The 15,534-nt window shown below is 47.6% G+C and overlaps 1 protein-coding gene across 6 annotated transcripts in view; it reads right to left on the minus strand.

Moving 5' to 3' along the window:
• Rdl (Resistant to dieldrin) overlaps positions 1-15,534 on the minus strand; it is an 84,455-nt gene that overhangs the window by 42,713 nt on the left and 26,208 nt on the right. For 4 of the 6 annotated variants that reach the window (XM_046610342.2, XM_046610339.2, XM_046610337.2 and 1 more), the window contains exons 2-3: positions 6,425-6,525; positions 976-1,043 (exon numbers count right to left, since the gene is read on the minus strand). In XM_046610342.2, coding sequence (XP_046466298.1) covers positions 976-1,043; positions 6,425-6,525 — 169 coding nt within the window. The remainder of the gene's footprint in view (positions 1-975; positions 1,044-6,424; positions 6,526-15,534) is intronic. The other 2 variants (XM_046610343.2, XM_046610341.2) reach the window with 1 other exon arrangement.

Here is a 15,534-nt window from a genome sequence, read left to right on the forward strand (position 1 = left end):
CGGGGATGATCCGTATTTCGTGGGAGTCTGGATCTCGAAGGGGATCTCGACCCCCGACGCGAGCGGCGAGCGTGTCATTGTATCAACGATATCGCGATCTCTCCTGGATTTTTACTTGGTATATTCGAACGTCGCTGCGGTACACGCGATCAGACGATTGCTTAAAAACGAAAGCTTTTTTTGTCAGCAAAAAAAAGTGGATTCCGCCACTTCAAAACTTCCTTGCATCATGTCGTGACGACGCGACTTCGACAATCAAATTGCATAGTTCGTACCGATACGTGATAAGTACCAAAAAATATAAGGCGACCAAACTGGTGGATCCAAATTTTTCATACAACACCCAGGAGGGTTCGCGAGTTGATACGTTGAGCAAGGATTTTCATACGCGGCGGACGAGGATCAAGTCAAGATTTCACGGGGCAATCGATACGCATGAGTTAGATGGATTGCACTTCGTTTTACTGCCTTGTCGAATACGGTGAGGGGAAGGACAGCGAATTCCACCCCATCCAGCTGCTGCAGGATGCTTGAAAATTCTTCGGTACTCTGGGTACAAACCCAAAGTGTGACTTTACATATGTGAGAAACAATACTGCACGTAACGCGTAAGAACGGCGACGTCGCATGCAACCCAAATAACGCATGCATGTAGGTATATACTTATTTGTTAGCGCGTCGCGCATCAATATGGCAGCGTTGATTCCTCCGCAGCTCTGTATGAAAATACCTACGGATACGCTGGGTATACATATATACTTATGCATATACATATGTATATATGTATATATATATATGTGTGTGTGTGTACATACACAGACGTAGGGCTGGTGTGTGAGAGATTAGCGATAGTTATATTGTTTAACGAACACTAAATGGTTGCTTGGTTTCAATGGATTCAATGACAAATAATAAGTGTGATTATTACTGATAATACTGATTGGGTGAATTGACTTGATAAGTCCTAAGTAGTACCATTTTCACTTCGGATAGCGAGCTGATGCTCAAGACGTACATGGTCACGCCAACTTCGACGGGAGGACCTGAAATTAAGGTTTGGTAACTGAGACGGCCGATTCGGCCGATGGCGGTAACATTCTATCTATAATTGTGAATTTGCAAGTATATTTATGGTGATAAGTTGATATTGGCTGTATGAGGGATTTCGGGTACGGGTTTCAGTCCGTTACACAATGTGCTGAAAATATGTTAGAATAATACGTACATTCATTTTCTTAAAACATAACGCGTCTAACTACCCCTGTAGATTACCTAGGTCGAAACTTTCCCCGTACACACAATTTAGACGTGTGTTGTACACATTTGTGAGAACAATTATTCTTTCTTCTTCATTTAGAATTAATCACGAAGTCGGCATCAGTCGAAATAAGGTGCAGATATCAACAGTGCAAAATGGTAACCCGACGATCTCTTTTCCGCCTCAATATCTGACATCTACAACCGCGTTCGCAGCGATTCGCGTTCATAATTCTGGACAGGCAAAACGGGCTCGCAATTTTCATTTTGCTCTTTTTGCACTGCCAAACGATCGTCCAGAGCGGACGAGTATTGGGATTGACGGGCTTCCGCGTCGTTCGGTGCAACTCGATGCAGGCGGCCAGAGTCCCTGATGGCACGCGTGGCTTCGCAAATGCGAAATGTATTCGTATCAATCACGTCCCAGCCAATAACGGAGGCAGTATATCAGCGGTCATTTCGCGACGCTGCCGCGAGTCGCGCTTTTTCCGCAATACGATCTAGAGAATCATGCTAGATCCGACGTACCGGATTGGCGAATTTTTTGCCACATTGATGTTTGTACTCTCTGTACCAAGTCCGCGAGACGGATTTTTAATGGAGCTATTCTCGATCGTCGGAAGAACTAGCGACGGGTGCTCAGAGCTCGAGCTGACAATCATTCGAGACTCGATCCCTGTTCGTCTTCATTAGGCACTCACAAGTGTCACTTCTAACCGCGTGGCAGGCGCGACGAACGACGAACTAACCCCATAAACCACGATTCGCTGCTGCAACACGCCCTGTGAGTAATATTTCTTTATCTCCGTTTCAGGACGGCTCGATTTCGCGCTGACGAACGCTTCGCGGGGGACTCGTAATTTCTACTACAAGCCTCACCGTCGTCCGCAAGGTAAGGAACAACAGACATCTATCAAATCAACGTCACTAGACGCCCCGTGTGAATTCAAGATGCACGCGTTCCGTTCTCGCTTCGCAGACCACGCGCAGTCCAACCGCATGTCCCAGTACCATTATTCACTGGACAGCACAATAAATGCAAACACTCTTTGATCAGATTTTCCCTATTTCTTGAATTGTCGAAGACTAGCATGGATATCGCCGATTAGTGAACCATTGGGCGTAGTTGTTGCTCGGACGTTTGTGTCTTCAATGCCTGCAGTACATGGCTCGAAAGTCAATCTCGTGGACATTGTTCGAAGTCGTATGTGTCGGTGGAATTGGACGGAATTGTCGCGCTGCAAGCCACAATGGCAACAATTGCTGCGTGATAAAGGGTCAGTTGTTACATTTTACGCAGAGTAGGTACTATACGTGTTGTTACACCGTGTTGCTGCTGTACGCGGCACGTGAATCGCTATTAAAACTAACGAATACGCTGTACAAGCATTTCGGAGTTTGCTGTTTTTTCTTTTTCATCTTTTTTTTACATCTTGTTTACAGCCTTGTCCAAATTGTTGAGTCCGGTAACGATTGCAGTTCACATAGAAACTTGTGATTCCGGGAATATGTCAAGCGCCGGTTTGTTCGTTCAAATGTTTGTTTAAAACACGTTTATATGCATAGTTTTTAATTAGATGGAGTATCTTTGCGCTCGTTCGCCGAGGAGTCGATCGATACCAAAGCGCGATACTCCACACACACAGCGACTACTCTATTCGGATAGGTGTATAAAAAATTAAAATCAACCCGCTGCCGGTCCGCGTCGTAATCGTCGCGAAAGTTTACGCGCCAGTTGAGTTTTATACACGCGCGCCGAGGGATAAAAGTCTGCAACGGAATAGTTAACGGCTCTGTTATTGACGGATTAAGTGAGGGGAACCCTGGGGAACGACGTACAATTGTAATTGAATCATTCACGTCTCGGCAGACAAGTAAGCTTACGCGATACGAACGTGAGCAGCACCCGCCACTCGTCCAACGATCCCCGGCGTCTTATCCACCTACCCATACTTAACGTCTCGCAAGGGAGAATCGGTTCGGAGCGAGTCCGATCTCGAAGCCTTAAGGCCGGTTTACAGCTTTCGCGAATGGAATGCTCAGAGCAATCGTAACACCGGCTCAGGAACGATTCGGGGGAGAGAAACGTTTCCCCTCGTCCTTGTCGCCGGTACCGTTTCGGTCCGTTGTAAACATGCGCTCTTCGTGCCCAACGAATTAAGGGCCCCGGAATATCTCCGACGAATCTTAATCGCGCCCATTTTAGCCGGACGTTTCCGGCCCTCGAACGAGGCGGTGAACAACTCCCGACACATTTCGCCCTGAAGAAGATCTTCGGGTCTTCGATTCGTCGCGCGCGGGATTCTGGAATCCGGCTGCCCGGCATCGGGATCGTTCGAAAGAACGGGACGGGTTTGGGTTCGGGTTCCGGGTTCGCGCCTCGCGGGAGTCGAAGCCACGCCGAAGCGTCAGGGGCGTCGGGACCATGGATGCTGTTAACGGTGGGTAACCCGTGGCAACCCGTAGCAACCCGCGCCAACATTGATCCGAGCTCACCCGAACTTCAGCCCCGCCCTGCACGACGCGTACCGAAAATTTGCCTTCCGTGACGCTACCTACGAAAACATAGCCGACCCGACAGGACTCTGCGATGTCAACCGGATGCCCCCCTCCCATGCCTCTCCAGCGCAGTCATAGCCAAGTGCTCACCCACCGAAGCTAGAATTCAAAAACTCTGCATAATCCCGGAGTAAACACGATCGCTGTTGGTTCAGAGACGATTTTTTATAATCGTATCAAGACCAGGCTTCACGGCAGGAAAAATCACGAAACTTGTCACAGTCATCGTACACGTTAGGTTTATTTTTAGTACCACTAGCGTCGCTGGTGTTCCTTTTGCACCGAAGTGTCACTGGTTGCAGGGATGCCCAAGATCGACTGACCGATGATCTTGCAACGTGATTCGAGGAAAGTTTTCACTGCCGCTTTGTACTCTCTCCACTGTCTTCGGTGCATACGGAACATCAGTGCCACCTTATTTCAGGCAGCTATTTGTTTAGTAGGAGTTCGGTCTCCGAGTATGTCCCGGGATAAATTTGAGTGCGGTAATTTATTCGACTGGTACAAGTTTTTATTATTATTTTTTTTTCCCTTTCGAGATTCGCGGATGTGTAACAGAGTTAAGAATAGACCTGATCACTCGAAAAGGTTCGTCTTTTAGTCCATCGTATGTTGATATAAAATTCTATTCGTGCGGTTTACAGGCGAGTTGTCCGATGAATTCTAACGCGTTATCGTGTGTTATCTTGATGGCTATGAAAGCGCTGGCTGCAGTCTCTTTTCCCGGGAGACAAAGGATACCGTTCGGAGATACCCGTATTTCTGACTTGCTCCTAATATTTATGACAGTCAATCTGTATACTTCTTTCAATTGAATTACGTATCCCTTGCGCAGTATCGTCTACGGTCGTAAATGCAGAATGATCAACAACCTTTGACGTGTGCAAATTCTCATCACCGGTGAAAATATCCATAATTATTAATTGCACTTTACTTAAATGACAAGCAATTAAGATCCATCGCTGGTATACTATACGGTATAAGATAATTTATTAGATCTGGCTAGCCATACCCGAATACAATGCAAGGACTAGTCTCAGACACTGCCTGAAATTAATAAAATGCGGGCAAAGTTTATAAGAGGCGAATGGAAGACGAGTCGAAGTTGCTACATATTCTCGTCTCGTACCGTTCTGCGTAGTTTTGTACCCATAGAAATGATAAAAGTTGAGGATGGGACAGAATCACGAGTGTGCTGGCCAGTCGGAAGGTCGAAAGCAGGCATCTGAGGCTGCAGTGACGTCACGTGGCGCGAGGCAAAAACGGATCGAAGGCACCGGAGATTCGCGGAGGTCATTCCCTGGATTCGCGAACCCCTGCAGACCAGAGCGGTCGTCCCAAAGTCGCGCTCTCGCTTTGTTTTAAGAATCTATTCGGCTATTGCTAGCTTAGCCATCATCCACCGCATAGGGAATACTTAGTAGATGTTCGGTTAATCGGTTGTGCCGATTTTCTTAGCGAGCCGTACTTGCCGAGGTGCATTTGAGCAGGACTACTTGCAAGATTGCGATGCTGCAGTCTTTGAAAGCGTTCGCGAACCGCGGAGAGATTCTCCTCGATTTTGTATGTGTTTTGCACTTTAACGAGACAATTAGTGGGCGAACCGCAAATGCTTTCAAACCGCGATGGGATTCCGGTCTACGCCCTGCCGCATAGTGTAACTCCTCGACTCTTTCGGTGGTAATTCGATCTTAAAGCTAGCGAAACCTGTTCCATCGCAAATTGACTTCCTTCCTTCCTACCGCGAGGGTGAAAACTATCAATGATGTCCATTTAACGATACGCCTAAAAGCACCCCGCGGTTGTTCAAGGGGATATCCAAACTGTTCGATTTGAAATGAGAGATCTTGAAATTTTGGGTTGGAAAAATAGGTGTCCGATGTGTTCATCTTAACAGTAATTTTGATAAATAAAAAATCGTCACCCTACCAGAGGGTCGATAATCGTGCCGACATCTTATGCGATGATCAGAATCTCGAATCAATAGGTCAAACGGTTTCCGAGTAACCATAGTCAATTGGCTGTAAATAAAAAATATCGACCCTCGATAGTTATATTTCTCATCGAACATCGGGCATCCCCTTACAAATTAGAAGAAAATGGAGCAACTAAACTCCGTGAGGCAAGAAGTCGTTCGTTTACGGCCGACTCGTTACTTCCTGGTTTGTTCTTTAGTTTCTTCTCTACATTCCGACGCGTGGTCCAGGTTAAATTGGTCAGCGATGGCTGGCCGCCTCGAAGGCTCGAACGCAGTTACGGGGCGGTATAAAACGGGACGTTTTTTCTCCCCTCTCGGAGATTTTCCTCCTCGCTCGAGGAAAGCAACGAATCGATGGAGAGGGCGAGGGTCCGCGACGCGGAGGATTTTGAGCAGACAGGTTGGCGCCTCCTAATGAAACGGATCCACCTTACGGTCTATTAGGGTATGGTTAATTACCCCGAGAACGGCGATGCCTCGCGTATCTCTCGTTCTACTCGGAGGCACTGCGTCCGGGCCCCGAGGCAGCCGCGAATGAAATTAGCAAGATGATAGGGTGTGTACGGGGCGTCGGGGTGCGGGTGGCAGTGCCGGGTGGGGAGGCTGCAAGTGGCGGAAGCGTTGACTTACCTCCGTAGTTCGGCCTTACTCTTTTGTCGTAATTGACCGAGAAGGAGTCAAGGATCTTCGAGATGTTAACCGCGCTGACGCCCTGCGAACCCTCGTGTCTCCTGGAAAGAAAACAAATTCAATCTTCAAGCCTTGCTCTCCGCCGAAGCGGGTATAAGGTACGTAGACGCATGCATATATGCATGCACCTATACGCACAATCGAGATCCCGGAGATTTATCGAGTCATAAATCTGCGACAGCGCCGAAACACCCCGAAAGCGGCACGGACTATACGTCTCTTAAATTCTTCGCGAAAGATTAAACGGCGACACTCTACATGCATCTCCCATCTCGTATACCCTTTTCCCAAAACTACCTAACCATTCGTTCCGTCTAGAGATTACCGGCCATTATGTAACGAGGTATTGCAAAATGCAGAGATACGGCTTTGTTATCGGCAACAAATTTGTAACCATTGTGATTTCATCGTGGAATACAATGACTGCGTGTAGAAAGAAGAGCATTGATCGTGCTGAGGATTATTCGACCGCAATCATTTAGATGCGCATCTCTTTCTTATTGCTGTTGGCAAAATTGCCATTAATAATCTCAACATTTGTAACAACTTGTTCGTCGTGCGGATTGTACCTACGATGTACGCGTTCCTGTACAGATCGATTATCGGGAATTTTCACGACGGGAGTAAACGTGGAAACGCTTTGCTTCGGTTGATCAAAACATGCGAATCGTAAATTGAATTGCCATCGTATACCAACAGCGTCTATCGGCTCCGAGTATAATTCGCTTAAGAGGATATAGAGCAAACTCACCCTGGCTGGTGGAAAAAATGATCAAGCTATGCGGCGGTTAGAGCGTTCTGCTATCGAGTAGAACGAACGGGAAAAGAGCAAACGGCGTTATAAAAAAATGATCATTCTTTGAAAGATACAAGACCAAAGTTTTACACGTCAAAATTTCTCCTCTTCATCATTTCCATCCTCAGGTCAGTATTGTGGATATTTAAAGTGGCGGTGTACTTATCGACGAACATCAGCTGGACAAGCGGAAGTCGACGTGCTTTCGATGCCTGTTTCTCCGTGCAAATAGCGTATCTAGTCAGGTGGCAGGCAAGCAGAGGCCCCGCGGATTCCGGCCTAACTGTTGATTCCAAGGTTCCGAGGCAATTACCGATCGAAACTGAAGGGCGGCGGGCTGGGGTGATGAAGGGGAAGGGGAGGGGGGTGAATCTTATTAGTGTACCAATCGATTAGGGAGCCGAAGCCGGTGGGATGCTGGTGTATGCTCGGGGGTGCCGAGATGGAAACCATTCTTCCGCTATCTTCATCGGTTGTTAGAGAACCAATTATCTACAGCTAATACCTTGCCTTCGGAGTGGAAAATCATCTTTTCCTTCTTATCGCCCCGCGGTTCTAACCGGGGGCAAGAAACTTTAAGCTCGGCTTGGCTGCAGCTAGCCCCAGAACGAGGAACTGCAATTCCGACAAATAAACACACCACACCTTAGCGCAGCATCTGTATTTCCTGTTTTATAGCGGAAAAAGGTTGCGTCGTATGTCAACCGTCTGCGGAGAAACACCATTGGTTCTCTCCCAGACGGTGGTCGGCAATACCGCAGAGTGGGAATAAAAACAAGGGAAATCTTTTAGCCGAGGCTCGAAACCTCCGCCCCTCGCGACTGTTGCAGGCAGCTAGGTTATGGATGTTGGGGAAAATAACTGTCCGATTTTTCCCACGCGCCAAATGGCAGGCCTCGAGTTATAATAACGACGATGCCGGAGAGTATGGGAGTAAATCATCGGATGACTGAGCGACTTGACTGACAGAGTCACTTTGACGGAGACAAACGATTTGATAATGCGTTCTGAAGACGCCACGACGCGGAGAACTCCAGTCGGCTCTTTGAGCTTGAGCCCCTGCAGTGTTCTGCGGCTTCTCAAAAGATGGATGGATTTTTAAGCAGAAGAAAAGGAAAGAAAAAAAAAAGAAAAAAAAAAAACTTTGTTGATTCTAACTTGGCACAAACGAAACTTTTTATCTCGTAATATATATAGGTATATATATATATATATATATATATATATATTATATCTACGTGCAGGGAGGTTCATCTCGCTTCTGAGCTGCCGCCGCCGCCACCCCTTGCAACGTACCAAAGAGCCGCGGGTGGAAATGATCTCTTCGCCGACATTCTTCTCCCGGTGATCATATTTTATATTCCGAATGAGTTATACATTTTCATAGCCCGCGAAAGAGTGCAGCTCGGGCTGACGTAAAGGTCGATGCGAGGACTGGATGTATGCACGTACGTGTGCATCGTTTATTTTCACAATTTCATTGAACGATATAAGTGAATACATACGCGACACAGGTATTCAGAAGCGTGAATAATTAAGGCCACTCGTATCGGTTATTAATATTCTTTGCAGTCGGGATCGTAATCGCGTTTTCCATCATCAAAGTTGGTTGTAATACGTAGGTAGCAGCTTTCTCAGTAAAACTTGGTAAATCCCCTTAAGCCGTCTTCGGCAAGCATTAAATTGACGTGGGTGGGGTTCGGGTGTATTTAGGGGGTGTCGGGGCCGCGGGAGGAGAGGCAATATTTTCATTCTGATTCCCGGCGTCTAATAATAAACTTTTTTTTTTTTTTTGTTTGTTTACTTTTATTAATTTACTCAAAGCCATGCCTCGGCCGTATTACAGGGTCTTTTTTCCGCGATAAGGAAGAACGGAACGGAAAAAAAAAAAAAAAAAAAACTACACAAACACCTCCGCAGCTGTTCCCGTTCCGCTTTCCTCGGCGTGCGGTGGGTTGGTTCAGCGATTCGCAAATATACCCGATTGGCGAAAGGCCACGGGCTTTCCCTCGTTGACATTTCCGCCCGAATGCCGCCGAATATCGCCGTGTAATTTTCCTTCGCTTGTCTCCTTCGCGCCTTCAGTTCGCTTCATCTCGGTCTCGCCTCGCCTCGCCTCGCGCTTTGTTGACCAAGAAATGTCAACCGAGAGGCTTTCCCCTCATCGAGAAGGGTGCAGATATCTACTCGCGCAGATGATCCAACGGGTCGGGATATATTTTGTATCGCGGCATCGAACGGGGACTCGGACGGTTTAATGATGTAATTTTTCATTTCTGAATTCCGTTTTTCTCTCGCCGACTATTCAACCCTAGCGTAAACGCGCGGCGTCTCGATTCAAGCACAAACCGACGGCCTCCGCGATAAAACAACTTGCAAAAACTCTGTAGGCTGCGGATGATAAATGCCAATCGATGCCAATTTGCCAATAAGGAAATGATGTATCGCACTTGTGCGTCCTTACGATAGATTCATATGCCGTTGTACCCTTTCAAGTTTCTTTTCAGAGCGTTTTAAAAGAGAATCTTTTTTATTCCCGATGTTTTAACGTGATATAGTTTAGGTAAATACATACATTTTATACAAAAAACGACCAGAAAGTGAAATGCATCTGGATTACCGAGCCCCGCTCCTGGGAATCCATCTCAACTTATATTTCAAATATATCGACGAAAGCATTAAATTCGACGAGACGAGCTAAGCTGGCCGGCTTACGTTACGATGGAAAACGATATTTCTCCGCAGGGGTGGTTCGCTAGTTGGTTGCTGCAAGAAAGTCTTTGCGTACAATTAGCCCGAGCAGTCTAGCTGCGTACACGATACGCGAATAATAAAAACCGGAGGTGAAGCTCGAGTGCGATATCACACAGACAGCTGAATTCCCTTTCGACGATATTAACCCGTCAAGTTCTCCAAGGTCTCCTCGAATTACCACGCGATAACTCTTGATTGAAGTTAACAACGCCGCGCCGTGTCGTCTGCGAGGAGAGGAGAGCAGCCGAGCCGTGCGGCAGCTGCTGCTGGGGGTCCGAGATAAGGACAATGACGACGAAGTGTAGGGCGACCAGCGAAACGCCATGAATTTCAACTTGCCGAATTTGGAAGTGCTCTTGACCTTTCACCCCTTCGTCGCGCAATCTCCAGACGGAGTTTTCCCGGCGCCCCTTTCCCTTTCCCTTTTTCCCCCTTTCCCCTTTTCCCCTTTTCACCTTTCGACTCCCCCTCGGCTCCTCGTCCACTTTTCTGCCTCGGACTTGCGTTTATTTTTCCTCCCGGGTACTTCTCTGCCCACTCAAGGTACTCACTCCCGCGGCACTGCCTCGCGGAGTAAGTTTGCTACTCGAGAACTTTTGATTCGAATTGTGATTTGATTGGGTCCTCGGATCCACCGGAATACGTATCTGCTGCCAAGCTGCGGGTCGAAATGCTATTTATTCTTCACTTTCACGTCACCCAGCTACGCGGACAAAAACTCATAACTTTTCTCTCCGGTGAAAATATTTTTTCCCCGATCGAACCGTTTCCGTCCCAACCTCCTCGACGCGAAACGACATCTAACGATATCCCCCGCGGTTAAGAGGGTGCTGGAAATCCTCCAACTTTCTTGTCGCAATTATATTACGATATTATCGAAACGAGGGCTTCGCGTGAAGGGAACCTTTCATTCCGGACGGTAAAAATACACCCCCGACTAAGGTCGAGCGGTGAGGAGGAACAGAACGAAATCGAATATCGCCTCGTTTAGGCGGGGGTTTCAGACAAGTGCAGCACTTAAGGGTAAATGTTGTCGTGTACTTTACTGCTTTACAACCTCCCGGCTCTAGTGGTGTAGGGAATAATTTTAAACAGCAGCCGCACGGCTCTTGCTCAATTGGATTGCGATACTAAACTTTTCAGATCTCGTAAACAGTGCAATCATTTCTAATGCTACAACGCGACTCCGAAAAAAGAACATCGTGTAATGAAAATTCAGCTGAAACAATGGCCGTAGGCCACCGACACCGAATCCGCAAATGTCGATGCTCTATCGCGTCCCGTCTGGGGCCGAATCTACGCTCAGGTCTTTCCCCTCGAATTTCTACACGAGCGAGTGTAAACAGAGTGAGTTACAATTTGTACGGGTGTTCGTATGTTGAGAAAAAATTCCAGTTGTCCTTTCAAAGCAGCAGTTTTTGACTATTTTCACTTTTTATCATAATTGAAAAACATCGCCCGGGGTAGAAAGTGAAAATGAGTTTCGTAGATGGAACAAAAAACATCCAATATGTTCCGCTATTCTTGTTACGTACGGTCACTCGTATTCCACTTCATTACCGTTGTGGAAATAATTTGGTGGTGGTGCATCGTCGACAGGTTAATTAATTGAGAATATGTAACCGACTAACCAAATAAATTATTCTTCGAATTACCAGAAAACGTATAATTGAGAATTACAATCACACTGGATAATTAGGTACTTGCACCACTGTTTCGTGAATAACGTACCAACGATATGCAACAAAAATCTACCGTCATTCGGAATTATTCATAACGAATAGGGCAAAGGAAGAAAAGAGCATCGGCGAGGAGGCGGACGGCGAGGGGTCGGGGGTGGCTGGCTGCTCCCGTGATTTACGCTAATTCCACATCGGGTGGCGGGGGTCGTAAATTTGTAAACGGCCCTTCCGGTCACCGGAAGAGAGGCCAGCGCCATTCTGCGCACGGATGTACGATGCTCTGGATATTTTACGAAGCCGTTCCCCCGCTCGGGTTCTCCACCAGTTACCGGGGTGAGACGAGGAGGTACCTGCGGAGCGGAGGTTACGGTGGCTGGCCGACGGCCAATCGGCGTAATCCGGAGCTCGGTTGTCCTTCGTTTGGGCCTCGGGACTTCCGGCCTATCGCTAAAACAGCTTTGCGAACGTCTGGGAATCGCGGGGGAAGAAACCAGATGTGCGGATCAGTTGGAGGCCCGACCGCAAGGAATTGTTCTCTCAAAATTTACAGCTCTCGTTACAGATTCAAGTTGGAATGAAGAGTGATTATAATCCCCGAGATCACCCCGCGATCGGGGTGGACGGGGGCTCGATTCATCCCGTATCAATTGCCCGCCGATTTTCTTCCTCCCGGAAAATCATTTGCAAATCCTTCAGCTGGTTCGGGCCGATGTTTTATTTATACCCTCGACCCTCGACCCTTCATCCCCGGCCCTTTTCAGTCCTGGCACGCACCTACGTGCTCCAATCCTTTTTCCCCTCGGGAGCTGCTACGGCTGTCTGTTTCGTCGTAGTCGTTCCTCTATCTCTCTCCCGCCCCTGCCTCGATTCAACCCCGCGACGTCCGAGAGACAAAGAGTTCTCGGGCTAGAGAAAAGTTGACACGGTCGAGTGCTTTTCGCTGACGGTATCCCGCGACCTATCTATCGGGGATTTAGGTTTGGCTTTAAGACTCTTCTACCTATCCCCGAAATAAGAGTCTCGCGCCTGAGTTAGTGCGCAAATATCCGAGCGGGGGGATTTTCCCTCTCCCTTCTTTGTTTTACTCTTTATTCCCTAAAGGGGGTAACTAACCCTAATATTTACTGAATAAATACCTCTTTTCAGACCGTTGAATTATACCCTCAAGTTGCCCATAAAAGATTCGTCTTAATCTCTTCGAGTTCTTGCAATATCTGATATTCATTGTCAACGTGGGAATTCGTTGTCTTTGGGGTGTTTTTTTCTTCTTTTTCTCACATCGGCTAACACTAGAGCTACCGCGGTAAAATGTAACATGAAGTAGATAAAACAAAAATAATATTTATTACATCACCTACTCCTTTGGTTATCGTTGTGAAATTCATCGCATCATGGCGGGGAAAAAATGTAACGTAAAATAAAAATCTCACATTGAAATTGTACAACCAGTAATTCTGACTGTTCCGGTAGCTCTAGTGTTAAATTTACTGGAACAGAAATTACGTATCTTTCCGCAAATGAACGTCATTCAACGTTCGACTCTTTGACGAGTTCCTTCGTTCAATTCATCCGTTTTTCTTATCACAATGTTCTCCCATTCTTCCCCCCTTCGCTCGTGCAGACTGTTGCCAAAATGGGAAGGGATTTGAGGCGCCATTCGGCGTCGCGGCTGGTAGCTAGTACGTCACACCGATCGGTCTTATTAAGCCAAATAGTGGAGCCGAGAAGTTATCCCGCTGGTTGGTTGGGGCGAGGCGTCATCCTGCGCTGATATTGCGTCGGTATACTCGCGGGGAGTGTTTCACGAAGGAGAATGACAAGGAGGATGCGAGAAACACGCGCTGATATGAGTATTCGGGATTTTCAACGTTATGAACTCGTCCGAGCTTTATTGAACAATGCGCCGAGATGCGGGGCTCTCGAGTTCTTGCAAACGAGCTCAAAGCCGAGACCAACATCCTCGAGTTTCTTCCCGCATTATTATAACTTTGAATCGTTTTAACCAGAAGATACGGAAGATCCTCGGCACCAAATCGAGGCGATCTCCGGATAAACGCGCCGATTCCGAAGTAACAAATCAAAAAGTAAATTAGATTGTAAGCGAGTTACGAGCTCGCGGTGCAGCCTGATAATTATCAGGTGTACGTACATATATATATATATATATATATATATATATATATATATATATATATATATCACCAGTAGGTTTGGGGTTATAATTAGAACACTCATTTCAAGCCACGTGGCAGTTGTAATCGATTCGCGAGATTTTGGCAATCGGAAATCACCGGCAACCTTTGCTACCGCTCGATTAAGGCTCTCTCGGTGTTCCGCGGGCGAGGGCCTTGTTACCAGCTCTTTATTATCGGAATTATTCCTGGAATCGACATTGATTATCCGCGTCACCCGCGGTTATCCGGAAATTTCAATCCCCTGATTTACTAATCGGTCCGCGGAGTGCGCATTACCGTTTGTCAGGGTAGTTATATCAGCGATGCATGCCGCGCGCCGTTGCACTCGCCGACGTCGTACGTACCCGCTGAATTTCCAACATCAATTTGTCTGTTCAAGTAAACCATCGCTGACCTCTCAAATCCACATTTTGTACACGCGCAGCTGTTAAAAAACAGAGGGACAGCAAAGAATAAATACGGAAATCGTAGTCTCGTGCATGCAGTTGCCGTTGTTTGTTGCAGCCGCTGCATCGGCGTATCTCGCCGAGCGGATTGACGCGATAATTCAGACCTCGTTGTGCCGGGTTCGTAGCCTGCAGTATCGGTTACGGGAGTCCAGGTCGCGGATGCTGTACGTCGGGGGTGAAATATACCTCCTATAAGAGCGGGGGTGCAGCAATACCCGGTCCGCCTATCTGGCCCGATGAAATTCCGGCCCGGTTCCCCCCCCCCGCGATAAGATCAAGATGCGATAGTAACGAATTTCGCGACCTCGCCGCGACGCGGCGCCGCCTCTGAGTCGACTTTTATAGGGATTGACGAGGGGTGATAATGGATCGCCGGGGTGGAGGAGGACAGGGCGGGAAGGATTCGAGCCCTGATATAATAACAACTAATTGACAACATAACCGCGTCGAGAGTCTCCGGCTGCGACCAGCGTTAATCAATACATATACGTGTAAGTGGGCAAAAAAAAAGTCTCCCCCTCACCCGGCGATATTTCCGATCCTAATCCGGAATTTGGTTCATCGCGATCGGTATAATTAGTCAATAACTTAGCCACCCGGGCCTATGGGGGTGGAGAGGTTTTTTGATTCCTCTTTCCTTCATTTTTTCCCTTTTCATTACTCCCGAGGATAGAGGACCGCGCTCTTCTCCGCACGCTAGAAGTACCCGCCCCTCGAGCCTCACCGCTCATGAATATGCATCCGCGTAACTACAATATTATGCTGAACATTTTTTTTCCTTCACTCCTCTTATTTTTCTCTCTTTTTCAATACGCTGTCTACGTGTACTTTTTCCCGCTAAACTATGCAAGAAACGGACGCAGTCTAGGTCGGCTGGTCGTGTACCTACGGAATTCGCCACTCACACGCGGCCGGCCAAAAGCTGCGGCTGCGTGCGCATCCGAGTCGAGAAAAGCTGCAACGCCGCTGTCCCACCCTGCAGACACGAGCTCGAAACGGCGCGACGGGTCGCATGCAGGGTGTGAGGTAAGTGCGGCAGGTACGTCAAGAGAGCATCCAACAGCGACGGACCCGCATTTCTCGGATGCCTGTCCGTCCCGCCTTCAGACGCCCGAGTCGAGATGGATAATCCTTGCTTTTATCTCTTTCGGTGTGGTTCACAAGCCTTCGGGTG

Source organism: Neodiprion pinetum, chromosome 2, assembly GCF_021155775.2.
Source record: "Neodiprion pinetum isolate iyNeoPine1 chromosome 2, iyNeoPine1.2, whole genome shotgun sequence".
Classification (NCBI taxonomy): domain Eukaryota; kingdom Metazoa; phylum Arthropoda; class Insecta; order Hymenoptera; family Diprionidae; genus Neodiprion; species Neodiprion pinetum.